At 40.0% G+C, this 18,610-nt stretch overlaps 1 protein-coding gene across 4 annotated transcripts in view; it reads right to left on the bottom strand.

Moving 5' to 3' along the window:
* The window catches only part of erich2 (glutamate-rich 2), a 239,014-nt gene that overhangs the window by 171,319 nt on the left and 49,085 nt on the right, over nt 1–18,610 (bottom strand). For all 4 annotated transcript variants that reach the window (XM_072579305.1, XM_072579308.1, XM_072579306.1 and 1 more), the window contains one exon: nt 10,410–10,522. In XM_072579305.1, coding sequence (XP_072435406.1) covers nt 10,410–10,522 — 113 coding nt within the window. The remainder of the gene's footprint in view (nt 1–10,409; nt 10,523–18,610) is intronic.

Raw genomic sequence — 18,610 nt, 5'->3', positions numbered from 1 at the left:
CTGGCATTGCTACACCACACCCTTTGGCTGCATCCTCGTTTCTACAACCCTTGTGCACTTTGTGACTTTGTCAAATCTCTACAATGCCCTGCATAATTGTATCTTCCTCCAATTCTATCGTTACTCTTGATTGATTTGAATTATTTTCACATATACCTCAGTACAGTGAAAAGCTTTGTTTACAAGCAGTACAGGAAAATCATAGTAAGCAAGGACGTACTGATCACAGGGTGAAAAAAAGCTTGAACATAGTAAGGCATATCATTTACACTGCACAAAATCTATGCAAGGCAAGATCAACATTAACAAGATCAGTATTATTTGAAATTAATAAATCCATTCATCAGTCTGATATCAGCAGGGAAGAAGCTGTTCTTGAATCTTTTGGATTGTATGTTGAAGCTTCTATACCTTCTGCCTGACAGAAGAGGTTGTAAGAAAGTGTTACCGAGGTGGGACGGGACTTTGATGATGTTGGCAGCCTTTCCATGGCAACGAGATGTGTAAATGGAGTCCATAGATGGGAGATTGATTTTTGTGGTGGTCTGGGCTGCACACACAACCTTCTGGAGTTTCTCATTGTCCTGGGCAGAGCAGTTGCCATACCAGACCATTATGTACCTGAATAGAATGCTTTCTATGGTGCACCTATAAAAGTTAGTGAAGGTCAATATGGACATGCCGAATTTCCTGAGCTGCCTGAGGAAGAAGCAGCATTGTTGCACCTTCTTGACCAAGACATCTACATGCATCCTTGGGTTGGGGCTCCAGTATTAAGTGTAATGATGGAGGAGGTGCTGTTACCCACCTTCATTGATTGCAGTCTTTGGATCAGGAAGTTGAGGATCTAGTTGTAGAGGGTGGAGCTGAGATCCCAGTCTCAGAGTTTTGAAATCAGTCTGGAGATGGAATGGTATTGAAGGCGGAGTTATTGTTGATGTGCAGGAGCTTGATGTAGGTGCCCTTGTTTTCCAAATGCTCCAGGGATGAGCGCTGCACAGCTAGAGAAAATGACATCTGCTGTGAACCTGTTACATCAGTAGGCAAATTGTAGGCGATCGAGGCAAGCTGGGAAACTAGAGTTAATGTTGGCCATGACCAGCCTCTTGAAGCACTTCATGATTGTGGAGGTCAAAGCCACTGGGGGGTAGATATTGAGATACGTTGCATGTGCTTTCTTAGGTACTGGGATGATGATGGTCTTCTTGAAGCAGGTGGGGACTTCAGCTTGGAGGAGGGAGAGGTTAAAGATATAAGTGAATACCTCCGCCAGTTGGTCCGCACAGGATATAAGTGCACTGCCAAAGACTCAGTGCTGGCCCATCCTTTTCCTTGGGTTGATTCCCAGGAAGACTGATCTGATGTCTGCAGCAGTGATGGAAAGAACAGGTGCATCCGGGGCTGTCAGGGCAGCTGACACCCCGCCGCTGGCATTCTGCTCAAATTGAGCATAGAAAGCATTCAGCACATCAGGGTGGGATGTGTCTTTGTCCACTATCTTGCTCTGCTTCATCTTAGAACAGTACAGCACAGAACAGGCCCTTCAGCCCACGATGTTGTGCCACGATTTTGTATCCTTTTATGTTGTTTCGGTGTTGGCACCGGTGGTGAGTGTCAATGTGGTTGGTTTAGGCCTATAACTTGGTCCAGTATTGCCTATTTGACATAAGAACATAGGGACTAGGAGCAATAGGCCATCTTGGCTCCACTTACCCACGCTCTCACTGTATCCCTTAATTCCTTTGTTGTTCAAAAAAATTCTATCTTAGCTGTAAAAACGTTTACTGAAGATGCGTCAACTTCACTGGGCAAGGAATTCCCTCTGCGTGAAGAAGTTCCTTCTCAATTCAATCCTAAATCTGCTCCCCCCAAATTTTGAGGCTATGCCCTCCTGTCCTAGTTGCACCTGGCAATGGAAACATCCTTTCTACTTCTACCTTATCTATTCCCTTCATAATTTTATATGTTTCTATAAGATCCCCCTAATTCTTCTAATTTCCAATGAATATAATCCCAGTCTACTCAGTCTTGCCTCATAAGCCAACCCCCTCAACTTGGAATCAACCTAGTGAACCTCCTCTAGTGCCAGTACATTCTTTCCCAAGTAAGGAGATGAAAACTGCATGCAGTACTCTGGGTGTGACCTCACCAGCACTCTGTACAGTTGCAACATAACCTCCCTGCTTTTAAACTCTATCCCTTTAGCAACAAAGGACAAAATTCCATTTGGCTTCCTAATTACTTGTTGTACCTGCAGACCGGATTTCCTGAGCAGCCAGAGGAAGAAGAAACATTGTTGTGCCTTCTTGACTGTCACATCTACATAGGAAGTCCAGAAGAGATTATTGGTTATCGTCATTCTTTGGAACTGAATGCTCTCGACCCTCTCAACCTCTGCTCCGCTGATGTAGATGGGGTGTGTTCTCCCCCTTTTTTTCTGAAGTCAATTATCAGTTCTTTAGTTTTGCTAACATTCAGAGAGTTTGTTATCATCGCACCACGTTACCAAGCCCTTTATCTCCTTTCTGGACTCTGACTCGTTATTTGATACCCGTCCTACCACGGTGGCATTATCAGCAAAACTGTACATGGAGTTGGTTCAGAATTTAGTAACACAGTCGTGGGTATACAAGGAGTACAGTAAGGGCCGGAAAATGCATTCTTTGGTGCGGCGGGGGGTTCTCCAGTGTTGAGTATGATCAGGGAGGAGGTGCTGTTGTCCATCTTCATTCATTGTAGTCTATAGGTCAGGAAGCTGAGGGTCCAGTTGCAAAGCGTGGAGACCAATCTATGCTGGCATCTCTGATGGCTTTGCAGAGATCATGTCTGGATTTTCTGTATAGGTCTGGGTCTTCCATCTTGAAAGCTGCATGCCTGGTCTTCAGTAGGGAGGGGATTTCCCAGTTCAGCCAAGATTTGCCTTTAACTTTGCTTTGTCCCAAATATCCTCCCTGAATCAAAAATTGTACAGTCCCTAAAACACTCCTTGGCCATGTAACCTTCTCCAGTCCTTGCAAAGCTCATATGACTGTAAAATCTTCCCATCCCTGAAGTCCTCTTTATGACTGTAACCTTCATTCACTACAACACTCACTATCACTGTTAATACCTCCAGCTCTTACAACTCATCTGGCTTGACTGTAACCTCCTCAGTCTCTTCAAAATTTTCTATCACAATAACATCATGTCGCTAAAACCCTCATGATTGCTGTGACTTCCTCCTCCCACAGCACTGATGATCTCTGTAACTTTTTGCCAACAGTACAATATACCCGATATTTGTAATCTTCTTCAGTCCCTATAATCAGTCTCTGTCTATAACCCCGTCTAGTCTATACAACATTCCCTCTCTCTGCAAGCTTCTTCAATCGTAAAAAACCAACCAGATCAGCAGAACCTTCTCTAGCAGATGGGCAGCTGGGATGAAGGGAATCCCTGGAGGTATATAGGAGACACAGGAATTTGCTGAAGAAGGAAATCAGCAAGTCAAAAAGGGGGCATGAGATAACTTTGGCTGAGAAGATTAGGGTGATTAAACAGATTTTTAAAGTATATTAAAGGAAAAAGAAGAACTAGACAGAGAATAGGACACCTCAAGGACCAGAGTGGTCATGTATGTATGGAACCACAGGAGATGGGTGAGGTCCTCAATGATAATTTCTCCTCTGTTTATCATGGAGAAAGACATGAAGACTTGGGGAAGTTAGTGATGGTATTTTGGGGACAGTCCATATCAGAGTAGAGGAGATGTTGGATGCATTAGAACATATGAAGTTAGATAAATCTCATAGTCCTGACCAGATATATCCAAGAACCCTGCAAGAGGCTGGAGAAGAAATTGCAGTGGCCTTGGCTGATATTTTTGCATCATCATTAGCCATGGGTGAGGTCCTAGAAGGCTGGAGGGCAGTGAATATTGTGCCCTTATTCAAGAAAGGCTGCAAAAAGCTGGGAACTATAGACCATTAGGCCTAACATCTATGGTAGATAAGTTACTTGAGAAGATTCTGAGGGATAAGATTTATATGCATTTGGAAAGATAGGGTTTGATTCGGAGCATGTCTCTGTGCATGGGAGATCATGCCTCACAAACTTGTTAAGAGTTCTTTGATGAAGTGACCAGGAAGGTTAATGAGGGCAGGGTGGTAGACGTAATTTGAATGAAATTCAGTAAGGCCTTTGATAAGATTCCAAGTGGTAGGCTGACCTGGAAGGTTAGATCGAATGGAATCCAGGGAGAGCTGGCAAACTGGATACACAATTGGCTTGATGGTAGGAAGCAGAAGGTAATAGTGGAAGGATACTTGTCAGACTGGAGGCCTGTGATTAGTGGTGTTCCTCAGTGGTCAGTGCCGAGCCCATTACTGTTTGTTATCTATATCTATGATTTGGATGAGGATGTACAAGGCATGATTAGTAAGTTTGCAGATGACACTAAAATAGGCTGTATTGTGGACAGTGAGGCAGAGAAATGGCAAATGGAGTTTAAAATAGGGAAGTGTGAGGTCTGGCATTTTCAAAAGTCAAATCAAAGTAGGAATTTCATAGAGAATGTTAGGGCCTTAAGGACTACATTGGAAGAGAAGAATCTTGGAGTTCAAGTTTATAGTTTTCTGAAAGTGGAATCACAGGTAGACAGGGCAGTGAAGAAGGCTGTTGGCAACCTGGCCTTCAGCAGTCAGGACAGTGAATAAAGAAGTTGGGAAGTTATTTTGCCGTTGTTGATGAGGTTGCACTTAGAGTATGTGTTCAGTTTTGGTCATCTCACTATAGGAAGGATGTTCTTAACTGCAAAGAGTACAGAAGAAATTTACAAGGATGTTGCCAGGACTCAACGGTCTGAGTTATGGGGATCAGTGAGACAAGCTGGGACATTTTTCTTTAAAGCATAAGACACGGTGGGGGGGGGGGGAAGTTTATAGAAGTGTGTAAGATCATGACAGGCATGGATAGGATCAATGCACTCAGCCTTTTTCCCAGGGTTGTGGGATTGGAGGACTAGAGGGCATCAGTTTAAAGTTAGAGGGGAAAGAATAAAAGGTAACCTGAGGAGAAAATGTGTTTCCACAGAAGGTGGTACGCTTATGGAATGAGCTGCCAGAGGAAATAGTTGAGGCAGGTTCATTAACAACATTTAAAAGGTATTTGGACAATACATAGATAGGAAAGGTTTAGAAAGTTATGGGCCAAGTGCAGTGAAATGGGGTTACATGGATGGACATTCTGGATGTAGGTTTGCTCGCTGAGCTGGAAGGTTCACTTTCAGACGTTTCATCACCCTACTAGGTAACATCTTCAGTTGACCTCAGGGCGAAGCACTGCTGATAATTCCTGCTTTCTATTTATATGTTTGGGTTTCTTTGGGTTGGTGATGTCATTTCCTGTGGTGATGTCATTTCCTGTTCATTTTCTCACAGGGTGGTAGATGGGATCCAACCCAAACATATAAATAGAAAGCAGGAATTATCAGCAGTGCTTCGCCCGGAGGCCCACTGAAGATGTTACCTAGTAGGGTGACAAAACATCTGGAAATGAACCTTCCAACTTATCTTCTAATATATTCGTAGCTACTAAATACTTTGATCATTAGTCCTTCCACTCATCGTATTCCTGGCCAGTTTCATTGTCTTTGTTATATTCAAGCTACAATCGCCATCCAAATTCCAACTTATCTCATTCTAGACTACTGTTACAAGATCACCCCTTCCTATGATGCAAATTCCTTTTGCAAGTCTGTGACCTATTCCTAGGGCCTTGTTCACTTCAAGATCCACTTTCAGAAAACATATTATGTCTACTTAATTTCCTTTTGCTGATCCGTGGCAATCCATCTTCTGTTCCCTATCTAATAAGCTTAGTAATGTTTGTATTTGCTAGTTCCTTTCCCTGCTGTTTCTATGATGGTGGCATCTCTCTGTTCAATGGCTGCTCCTGGCATTTCGGTTCTTTCGTGAAGACTTTTGACATTTGTCTAAGAGATAAGTAGTTCTAACCAGTGTATCAGTATCAATTTGTCCACACTCAGTCAGTACTTTATCTGCCATAAGCTGCTTTGCATAACTGTCCAACATATGTATATGCAAAATGCATAGGGCCTCTCACTCTATTACTTGCTCTGATTCTGTAAATGTATAATCAGTGCCAATTAACCTTATAGAATGCACCCTCAAAGTCTGATTGCAATTTTGTAAAATTAATATTTTGTAGGTGAAAAGGTAGTGATGACATAGAGTTAGCCACCCTCTCTGACCTTCTCTTTTGTAATATACTAAATTCCCAGATTATGATTCATTTCTGATGGCCTCAGACAATGCTATAAGGCTTACCAAGTTTCCTTTGAAACATCAGCCTTAGTGCATGCTTTTCTTCCTGCTTGAGAGGCATTCAAATGCTTAGAAAAAGTGGAGCTAATTGTAGGCTTTTCCCATGCCAGAAGATGATCACACAACACTAAAAGGCATTTTTGAGTTTCTCCCATAAACCAACTGATATAGACTGTAGCCCTCAACCATTGGTAGAGATGTCACCTCATGAACTGTCCATGCCAAGGCAGATTTTAGTTTATAACCTGGTTGTTCTGTTCAAATTTTGTGAAGCATCTCATCTATTACTGCATGATTACTTCCACAAATTCCATTAAGAAAGGGACTTTCTGCTGCTGCATTAACTACAATAATGTTCGTATTTTCACACATACCTCTAAACTCATTGCAAACTCCCATTCCCTTTCATCACGGAGGAAATTAGCCAGTGCCCGGATTGAATCCCCTACACATTTCTCCATTAATTTGTTCACAATCACTTCTTAAAATTCTAGTACATTACTCCAGACTGTTCAAACTTAGTTGCCCGGTTCACAAAGTGAAAGATAAAAATGTTTTATTTCATTATCCCATACCTTCAAATCCAATGGTAAAACATTATTGGTTTAATGCTTAATACAATTCTTAAAGCACTGTAGGTAATCTAATTACTTAAGTCTCTCCCTAACAGAGGACTAACTATGGGTCTTGACGGTGTCATAGAGTCATGAAGATGCACAACTATGGAAAACACCCTTTGGTCCAACTTGTCCATGTCAACCAGATATCCTAAATTAATCTAGATCCATTTGCCAGCATTTGGCCCATATCCCTCTAAACCCTTCCTATTCATATACCCATCCAGATGTCTTTCAAATGTTGTACTTGTACCAGCCTCTGCCACTTCCTCTGACAGCTCATTTCATACATGCACCACCCTCTTCTGCATGGAAACGTTGCCCCTTAGGTCATTTTAAAAGTTTTCCCCTCTCACCCTAAACCTTGAGTTCTGGACTCCCCCAACCCAGGAAAAAGACCTTGTTTACTTATTTTATTCATGCCCCTCATGATTTTATAAACCTCTGCAAGGTCACCTCTCAGCCTCCGATGCTCCAAGGAAAACAGCCTCCACCTGTTTAGCCTCTCCTTATAGCTCAAACCCTCCAACCCTGGCAACATGCTTGTAAATCTTTTCTGAATCCTTTTAAGTTTTACAACATCCTTCCCATAGGAGGGACGAGATTGTGTTGCTGGGAAAGCACAGCAGGTCAGGCAGCATCTAAGGAGCAGAAGAATCAATGTTTCGGGCATAAGCCCTTCATCACAAATGAGGCTTGTGGGCCAGGGTTGAGAGATAAATAGGAAGGTGGTGGAGGGGGTAGTTGAGAAAGCAATAGGTGGATGAAGATGAGGGAGAAAGTGATAGGTCGGGGGGGGGGGGGGGGGGGGGGTGGGAAAAGAGAGTGACGGACAGGTCCAGAGGGTTTTAATGAGGCCGGCCCACAAGCCTCATTCCTGAAGGGCTTATGCCCAAAACATTGATTCTCCTGCTCCTTGGATGCTGCCTGACCTGCTGTGCTTTCCCAGCAACACACTTTCAACGCTGATCTCCAGCACCTGCAGTCCTCAGTTTCCGAGGGAGACCCCTTCTACATTTTTTTACTTTTCTCACATAACTCTTAGAAGATGATTATACTTATTGTCCCTTACCCTTGCATCCTTAGTACAATTTTTTACTTTTGAGAAGATGGATGGGCAAGCTGTCAACTGAGTTTTAAGATGATCAACCTTTTTTTCTTTAAACTTCTGTCCTAGTGTCATTCATACTTATTTAATATTTTGATTAGAAATGTTAGATCTCATAAAACAGAGACAATTATGTCCAGTTTGTGTAAATTATAAATCCATTCTAAATTCCAGAGAATAGTTGCCTGACAGGTGGAATCCAATCAAGTTACCATAGTCTTACCATTCCCTAAGGCTGCTCTGTCATTTGAGAGAGACAGACAATTAGTGGCGATTTAACCTGAGGGCTACCACACCCCAGGTAAGGGCAGAGTTTGAGTAGGAGAGGTCTTCATGATAACCTCATCCGGTGCAGGAATTGAACCCATGCTGTCAACATCATACTGCTTTGCAAATTAACCATTCAGCCAAATGAGCTAAACCAAACCCCAGCAAATGGAATATTCTATGAATAAGTGACAAGTTATCCACTTATCCTAAATGGTGAAAGTTTGGGAAGTTGACATTCAAAAGGACCTGGGAATCCTCGTTCTGCACGGTGGTTAGCACTGTTGCCTCACAGTGCCAGGGACCTGGGTTCGATTCCTGTCTTGGGCGACTGTCTGTGTGGTAATTGCACATACTCCCTGTGTCTGCATGGGTTTCCTCCCACAATCCAAAGATGCGCAAGTTAGGTAAATAGGCCATGCTAAATTGCCCATAGTGTTCAGGGATGTATTGGTTAGGCGTATTAGTCTGGGGTAGACGTTGGGAAATGGGTCTGGGTGGGTTACTCTTCGGAGGGTCTGTGTGAACTTGTTGGGCCAAAGGGCCTGTTTCCACACTGTAGGGATTCTAGGAATCACTAAGAGCAAACACGTGAATTCAGCAAGAAATTAGAAAGGCAAATGATATGCTAAAAGGAGATTTAAGTATGGAAGTAATGATGCCTTGCTGCAATTGTATGGAGCCTTGATGAGCCCATACACCTGGTTTATTTTGTACATTTTTGATTTCCTTATCTAAGAAAGAATATACCTACTATAAAGTGAGTGCTACAAGTTTCAGACTAATTCTTGGGATGGCTGGATTGTCTAATGAGGACAAGTTGAAGAAACTGAGTCCTTATTCTCGAGAGTTTCAAAGAATGAGATGTGATCTCATCGAAACTTCGAAATTCTTAGATTGTGACAGGGTGGATGTTGATAGGTTGTTTGTACCTCCTCACGAGTCTAGAATCTGCGAATTTGACCAGTGTGGTCAAGCGGTTAGAACAATTATTGATTAAGATCAATAGCCATTCTAACATGGATGCAAGTCACAGTTCTTCAGCATTGGGTCAATATCATGGAATTTCTTTCCCATCTACATTGGAGCATCAGCACCAGCAGCAGAAGGATTTCAGAACTTAAAGGAAGGAACACCTCAAAACCTTTCAAGAAAAAAAATTGTAGCATATAAAGATGAGGAATAAATTTAGCCTTCTTTTTAATAAACAGTAATAGGAACAAAGTTAGAAGTCCAAGCTTTGCCCCAAAATTATTTATGCCGATGCTGTGGTAAATTCACTTCAGCGTTTTCAATCAAAAGTTTTCATCCTACATTCAATCATGTAATCATTAATCTTATGTGGAGACTTTGCCCAACGCTTCAGTAAATAGTATGAACTCTGTCGGTTCAGATACCTTTGTTGTTTCATCATCTTGAAACAGACTTTCCTTCATTCAAGGTATTCTTGCAATGTCGATTCAATCTCTACATGTTAACTTGCCTTGGCTTTTAGCATTGATGGTAATCAAGATACTCTTTATGAAAAAGCTAAGATCACCTTTATAATCTTCCAGTTATGCCCACTTTGTGAACAGCAAGGTCACAAATCATGGATCGTCACAATCTTTGATACTAATAACAGAATTTAACAGAAGAGTAACCAGTGATGCAGCAAAAAGCTCAACACAAAACAAACATAAACCAATGTATTTATTTGCCGACTATACAAATTGATAAGTCAAAATTAAAGGTGAAACTGGACCAATATAACATTCATATTGTGTGGGGAAGGAGTGAAGAAGAAAAGTAAATTACACATGTACTGCCTACCACATGTATTTTTTTTAAATATGTATTATACATCTTGATAATCTTTCTGAGACAACGATAAACATAATGTTTCCTACCACTCCTTCATCTTCAGCAAGTTCCTCAGTAAAAGTGAGAGCTAAAGTAAACATACATCGAAAACTAAAGAAAATTGAACTTAACTTATTTCATAGTTTTCTAGTATGGCTATAAAGTATATATCAAACATATTTTTTGGCAGTAAGCAAAAGTATTTTCACAACAGGCAAAAGATGTTTATTTGCATATTTTAAAAATTATTACCTGTCATTTCCTGCATATAGCAGGGCTGTTTTGTATAGGTGTCTGAAATGTGAGCTTTGCAATGGCTTGTCCTCATTGTAAATGTTGATCGATTCTCCAGAAAAATTCCATTCCTATTGTAAAGTGGATTTCACAGTATCAAATATCACTGTACTCCACACTAACAGCAAATTTACATTTTTGAAGAAGGAACTAAGTCACCAATTTCCTTTCAATCTCTCAAAGGTTTATAGGTTACCTAATGTTTAAAGAGATTCTGGGAGAATAAAGCACAAGAAAGAAATGTATTATTCACTTTGCATATGAACTGTATTTGCTGAGTTTACTGTTTCATGGTTAAAATGGCTACTTATCAAATGTAGTCTTAACAACTCACAACTTAAATATATTGAATAGTCTTAATCATTTTATGTTGATAACAGCAATTCTTTCATAGCACTGGACAAAACTTCCAATGATTTCTGGTATCTGCACATGTGCAATCTGAGAACTGTTATCAATGATGCTCTGTTCCAGGCACACTGTTTCAGTTTTCACTGTTGGAAATCTGCACAAAAATCACTGTGATGGTGTAATCTTAGGTTAATTATACAATATTTTCACTTTAAAGACATATAAAATATTAAACTTAGTACAATCATGAGCAACTGATTTTGTTTTAACAGTTTAATTTGTGGTAAGTGCTGGCCTTACATGTTTTACAATTATACAGTCTCATTCCCAAAAACAAAGTGAAAAGTTGAACCTTTTGAGAAAAATTAAAATTAAAATAGTTTAATAGCTTCCATTCTATTTTCGGTTTATGGTGCCTCTCAATGTCATGCATGTGCTCCAATCTTTAATAAATACTGAAAGAGTTTTTAGCATCTAAGCAGATGTTAGAAATCAGAGACAAAAACATAAATTGCTGGAAAAGCTCACCAAGTCTGGTAGCATCTCTGGAGAGACATGCTTGTTCTTCTCCTTGGGTTCTATCTCCACCTATCGCTTACTCCTTATCCCCATGCCCACCACCCTACCTTCTGCATAAAAACAACTTTTTCCTACCATCAGTTCTGAAGGTCACTAGACCGGCAATGTTAATTCTGATTTCTTTCCAAGATGCTGCCAGATCTGCTGAACTTTTCAAGCAATTTCTGTTTTTGCTCCAAACTTTAGTTTGTTTTCTATTTGACATTATAAAAATATTTCAAGTATAATTTATATTGATTGTTCATGAGTCCCTGCTTTGCAGTCTGCATGAGCAGGATTTTCAGGCTCCCCAGAGGTTGAGAATGACACCATTTCCCAGTACCAGCCATTTTAGAGGAGTTACATTCATGGCATGGCAAGGTTGCTTGTATTTACAAGGCAAACAGCCAGTTAAAACTTATTAAGTCAACCCCCAACTTTCTAATCTGGCAGGAAGGCGCTTGTCAGTGATCAAGACAGGCCTAAAGGCCTACCCTGCCTCATTATAGCTGCTCCAAAGATTATGACAAAGACAATATTTGTTTCATTGTGAATACACCTCCCAACAATGATAGCCTCTCTTCTTTTTCTAGGTTATATCTATGGTTTTGAGACAAGTTATTAAGAGTGTATTTCCATGTTCAAGAAACCTCCCTGTTCTTTTTACTACAGCTGGCTGTTCCTTCAAACTCTCACTGTCCTCCAGCTTCAAGAACCCATGTGCAACCATAAGGCATCCTAGTCAAAACTTTTCAGCAGTTGACTGCTTCCTGTCTGTTGGAATTGAGATACCCTTTAAACAACAGAACTTCATGCGTAGTATGAAATGTCATTTAACGGTGTTACATTGGTAACTAGCTTCCCACAAGCATAAACAAAAGATTTACCAGGCACCACACCACCCTATTACGAGTACAATGTTTTTGAAAAAAGACAGTTTAGTTATTTGAAGAAAAAAATATTAACTTTCAAATGGAAGTAGGAGTGGGAACAACTATAATCTTGGCATCGTGAATAGTTGCCCATGCAAGTGGCACGGTGGGAGAAGATCAACAGTTCCCCTACATCAGGAAAGAACACAAAAACAGCATTTCAAAACCACTGCCACTGCTACTCCATTCTACAGGACAGGTTCAAGGTAAGAGAAGCTTTCTTATCTGTCACAGCAGTGTACTTTCTTCGGCTGATTAACTGATGCATCATATCTAACCTGCTGCTTCTTAACAAACTCGATGAACTATCAGAAAATTGCAACAAGTCATCAACTACCTATAACAGATAACTATGATCACAAACCCCCAAATATCAACACCCCTTTACTCCCAAGGGGTGGCCTCATGAAATATAGAAACATAGAAAATAGGAGCAGGAGTATGAATTTAGCCCATTGACTGATCTATAACTCAGTGACACACTCCTTGAAAAAGGGTTACCTTTGGCACACTCCAATCTGCTGACACTGTTCCAGAATATATAGAATTGTGGAAGATGACCACCAACATGTTCACTATTTTCAAGGCTGCCTCTTGTAAATTTCAAATTGGTCTGTAATCAGGGGCAGGAGGTTGTGACTTGCCGGAAGAATGAGCAAACTGATCGCAGAACTTTGGCACAGAAAACCATTCAAGGTGGGGAGGAAATACGAATGTCGTAGTGGTTGAGGACAGTATAATTAAGGGTATAGATACTGTTCTCTGCACCAGGAATCTTAATGGCTGTGTTGCCTGCCCAGTGCCAAAGTAAAGGCATCTCCTTGGGGAAGAATTTGCAAAAGGAGGGGAGGGGTCCAGTGTAGTCATCTATGTTGGTACTAATGATATCCATAGGACTAGAAAGGAGGGTCAACTGAAAGATTTTCAATGGTTAGAAGTTAAATTATGAATCAGAAAACCAAGACAATAATCTCTGGATTACTACCAAGCAATGGGCAAAGTGACATAGTGTCAAGGAATTAAATATGTAGTTCAAAGATTGGTGTGGGTAAAATTGGTTTTAGTGCATAGAGCAATGGTACTAGTACTGGGATTAGAAGGCAGCTATTCTGGTGAGATAGGCATCACTTGAAACATGCTGGGACAAATAACTAGGGCTGTGAAGGAGGCTTTAAATCAATGATAGCAAGGAGAGGATGATTTGGAAGTGCCAGCGTTGGACTGGGGTGTACAAAGTTAATAATCACACTACACCAGGTAATAGTCCAACAGGTTTATTTGGAAGTATGAGCTTTTGGAGCGCTGCTCCTTCACCAGGTGGTTGGATGGTTTGGGAGAGGGATAATGTAGGCTTATAAAGCAAGAGGATATGACATTATCACAGGGCAGGCATTTGGATAAAAATACCCAGGAGTGGTACATAATGTACAAAGTATACAAACATAGAAAAGTAGCAATAAAACAGTCAAAGGAGGAAAAATTATTAAAAGGTAAAATTAATCTCTTTACTCGAGTGTGCATGCTATTCAAAACAAAATAAATAACTTAGCAACACAAATACAGATTAATAGGTATTATAGATTACAGCCATTATGGAGACAATATAACAAGGAGATCCACTAAAAGCTATATACTGGGATGGAAAATAAATCCGAAGATAATGAGGGTCGAAAAAAACAGTTCATTAATCCTGTGTTACTTTAAATTTAATTTTTCTTTATTCATTTGTGGAACATGGGCACACTGGCTGGCTAGCATCCCTAATCGCCCTTGAGAAGGTGGCGGTGAGCTGTCTTCTTCAATCACAGCAGTCCATGTGCTGTAAGTGGATCTATAATGCCATTAGGGAGAGAACTCCAGGATTTTGACTCAGCAACAATGAAGGAATGGCAATATATTTTCAAGTCAGGATGATGAGTAGCTACATAACAGAAAGATTTGGGAGTCCTCATCCATGAATCACAAAAAGCTAGCAAACAAATTCAGAGGGTAATAGGGAAACAAGTAGAATGTCAGCGTCTATTTTAAAGAAAATAAAGAATAAAAGTATCAAGGTTTAATTGAAACTATACAAGGCACTAATCAGAACACAGCTAGGATACTAGCTTTATCGAGGGAAAGATATACTGGCATTGGAGGCATTCAGAGAAGGCTGATCCCGTGTATGCAGGGATTGTCTTACGAGGAGGGGTTGAATAAGTTGGGCCTATACATTTGGAGTTTAGGAGAATGAGTGGAGACCTTATTGAAACATACAAGATTCACAGGAGACTTGCCAGGGCAGATGTGAAAAGGAAGCAGAGTCGAGGACAGAAGAACATTATCTAAGAGTAAAGAGTCACCCATTTAAGACAGAAATGAGGAGAAATTTCTTCTCTCAGAGGGTGGTGAATCTGTGGAGTTCTTTACTGCAGGATACTGCTGGGGCTAGGTTGTTAAGTATATTCAAGACTGTGATTGATAGAATTTTTTAAATCTGCAAGGGAATTAAGATTTACGGGAAAAAGCCAGGATAATGGGGTTGAGGATTTGTAGATCAATAATCTAGTTGAATGGCAAAGCAGACATGATGGTCTGAATGGCCGACTTCTGCACCTATGACTTATGGTCCTAGAACTTTTTAGCACCTGAGTATAGATTATAATGTGCTGAGGATTTGTCGGCTTTCAGTCCCATTAATTTCTTGAGCACTTTTTAAAATTTTATTTCAATTCTTCCCTCTCAATATATCCTTGTTTCCCTATCATTTCTTTTGTCTTCTTCAGTGAAAAAAGAGAACTAAAATAGTTGTTTAATTGCTCTACCATTTCTTGTTCTCCACTATCAATTCTGGAAAGAATTGACTCCTAAATCCCTGTCTGCTCAAAGTGGAAATTCAGCCCTATGACTCAATCAGGATTCTTCAATCTGTCTTGCTCACAGTTGACACAGGTCCCCTGTATTGGGTTCCGAACTAAAAGGACACTGATTAAGTGGAAATTTACATTTATAACATCACAGAAGGAATTTGAGCAACTGTACGCAAGGTGAACAGCTGCTGCCTCACTGCTCACATTAAAATTTGGGCCATGTGTTCTTTGTTCTAGTCATCAGGCATTCGTATGTAGACGAAATAGAGAAAAGATATAGCTTTATTCTTAATGTTAAAGAAATTAGGTATGAAAATGTGAACAAAAACTGGGAGGAGATATTTCAGAGGAGATCGTAGAGAAGTATTAACTATTTTACAATGGAAATTATTTAATCGAGATTGCTTGTCGGACACTGACTGTCCACATTACTATTAATGAAAGCAAATTTACATAAGGGTTATCTTGCCCATTCATGTAACAACAATGGAAGACCTGTACAATTCCTAGGAAATAGTACAAGTGATGCAGTTTTTCTATGAAGATTATTGCAGACTAATTGGAAAAGGTACATGGAAATTCACCAGGCACCTTCGTCGTAATAACAGTATTGTCAACTGACTTTGTCATGCTGATGCTATTTCTCCTAGACAAATAAGAAGAATAAAGTAAAACATCATAAGATAAATTTAATGGAACACTGAAAATAATCCATGGCAATACTTTCAGATATGCAACATGGGAGGTCATGTTGCGGCTGTACAACACATTGGTTAGGCCATTACTGCATGCAATTCTGGTCTCCTTCCTATCGGAAAGATGTTGTGAAAGGGTTCAGAAAAGACTTACAAGGATGTTGCCAGGGTTGGAGGATCTGAGCTACAGGGAGAGGCTGAACAGGCTGGGGCTGTTTTCCCTGGAGCGTCGGAGGCTGAGGGGGGACCTTATAGAGGTTTACAAAATTATGAGGGGCATAGATAGGATAAATAGACAGTCTTTTCCCTGGGGTCGGGGATTCCAGAACTAGAGGGCATAGGTTTAGGGTGAGAGGGGAAAGATATAAAAGAGACCGAAGGGGCAACTTTTTCACGCAGAATGTGGTACGTGTATGGAATGAGCTGTCAGAAGATGTGGTAGAGGCTGGCACAATTGCAACATTTAAGAGGCATTTGGATGGGTATATGAATAGGAAGCGTTTGGATGGATTTAGGCCAGACGCTGGCAGGTGGGACTAGATTGGGTTGGGATATCTGGTCGGCATGGACAGGTTGGACCGAAGGATCTGTTTCCATGCTGTACATCTCTATGAATCTATGACTCTATATGCAGGACTGCAAAATAAGAAAGCCCAAGTTCTAGACTTAGAGGTGCACACAAAGGACAATACTAGGAAGTATGTCATACTGAAGGATGATCAACAGCTTGAGCAGGCTCCTGATGGCACAGGTTAAGGCCAGCACTCCAGATTTATTCATAACCACTAAATATTGTAATGTGAATACAGTAGGTTCAGCGTTCTCAAAGGATGAAATTAAATGGGCAAAAGGGGCTTTTCAACCATTTGTGAACCTAATTTCTTTTAATTCAAATTGCATTAATTGGAAACGAGTTTATCCACAATCCAAATTTAATAATAGCCTGTAACATAAAGTAAACTGACATATTGTTACCTCAAGAAATATTTATATTTACAAAATCAGCTATAATAAGCTTCAAGCATACTCGTTTAGATTTTCTGTTAATATACATTACAGATTGATTTGTGTGACAAATACCAGAGCATAAGCAATAATTGAGAAATAACTTTTAACCGAACACAGTCAACATTCTAAAAATATCAAACTGTTTTGCAAAGTGTTCTTTTTTAACATTTTTGTACTTTTGAAATTTTTCAATTACTATGCTTTGTCTATCTATATACAGGCAATCCCCGATTTACAAATGTCTCACCTACAAATGCTTATACTTATGAATGAGATCCCATAAGAAGAGTGTATTAATATTAAAAATCTGACATGTAAACATTACTTCACACAAGTGAAAATTGGAAGGACTTAAAAAACAAATGAAACCTGGGCTACTCTTATTAATCAACTGTAACCAACTGATCAACTGGATACTACACTATAGGAAAGAGTGAAGGTATTGAAAAGTGTGCAGTGGTTTCAGGCATGAGAAACTTCAGTTATGAGATAGATTGGAGAGGATGGCACTGTTCTTAGAGGGAAGAGTTCTAAGAGGGATCTGACAGAAGTTTTCAAAATCATGAGGGAGAAACTGTTCCTGCTTGGAAAAGGATCAAGAAAAGCAGGGAACATAGAAAGCAATTTGTAAAAGTAGCAAATGTGATGTGAGAAAAAAACTTTTTCACACAATGAGAGGAATGGATTTGTAATGCATCTGAAAGTGCGGTAAAGGAGTTCTGTAATGGAGGCTAACTGACCATTGATTGGCCTCTCCTCATGCTGTGTCCTTGGCATTCAATAGTTGCTCATCATGATTCCATGCTATCACACTGGTGGAATGTCCCTAATGACTGCACACTGGTAGAAGAGGAAGGAAACAAGAACAACCTCAACTGGTACAGGAATTGAAACCATACTGTCAACATTAATAAGTACCACATCGAACCATCTGAGCTAACAGGATCTCATGGCACTGATCAGTAAAGCTGAGCAAAGTTTTGAGTAGAACAATAAAGGATTGTAACTTTAATCTAATCCTGCTTTAAGACAAATAGAAATTGCAATAGAACTGGAGAAGAAAGCATCTGTGAATCACTAAATGTGGAATGAATAATGGATTTATTAAAGGAAAACCATATTTGACTAACTTGATTAAGATTGTGATGAGATAAACAAGAGGTTGGATAAGGGCAATTCATATATATCCCTGGAATAAGAGTTGGGAGCAGCAACAGGCCTTAAAATAAGTGAGAAAGTGGGGAGAAGATAAATTAAGGTTCAGACTTAGGGCCTAACACTTACCGAGTGCAAGAGTTGGAAACAGCATTGGACCAGGGTGTACCCGAGTTTGAAAAAAACTATTTTTAAAAAATTAACTGTGACATCACAGCAAGTCTGAGTTGATTGGCTGGTGAGCATTGTAACTGTATATCCCTAAATCCAAACTTAGTGAGTTAGTTTCAGGAACTAGGAAATTCAAAAATTGCATTTTGTTTTTCAAATAAATCCATTTGTTTGGAACACTGTTCCTCAAAAAGTGATGGATGCAAAGTATTTGAATACTTTTGAGGAAAAGTAGGTAGATTTTTGATAATGAAAGGGGTGAAAGGTTATCAGTGATATTCAGGAATGTGAAGTGATGAGATCTTTTGACTAGCTTGAGAGGCTGAGTAGCTTACTCCTGCACCTAATTTGTATCCTTGCAGATAGCATCTTAGAATTATTACAGCACAGAAGGAAGCCATTTGAACCATGAACATGTGCTGGCCCTGTGAAACAACTAC

The sequence above is a fragment of the Chiloscyllium punctatum genome, chromosome 10, assembly GCF_047496795.1.
Source record: "Chiloscyllium punctatum isolate Juve2018m chromosome 10, sChiPun1.3, whole genome shotgun sequence".
NCBI lineage: Eukaryota > Metazoa > Chordata > Chondrichthyes > Orectolobiformes > Hemiscylliidae > Chiloscyllium > Chiloscyllium punctatum.
Note: the sequence above shows the minus strand (reverse complement) of the source record. Positions and strands in the feature narration are given on the sequence as shown.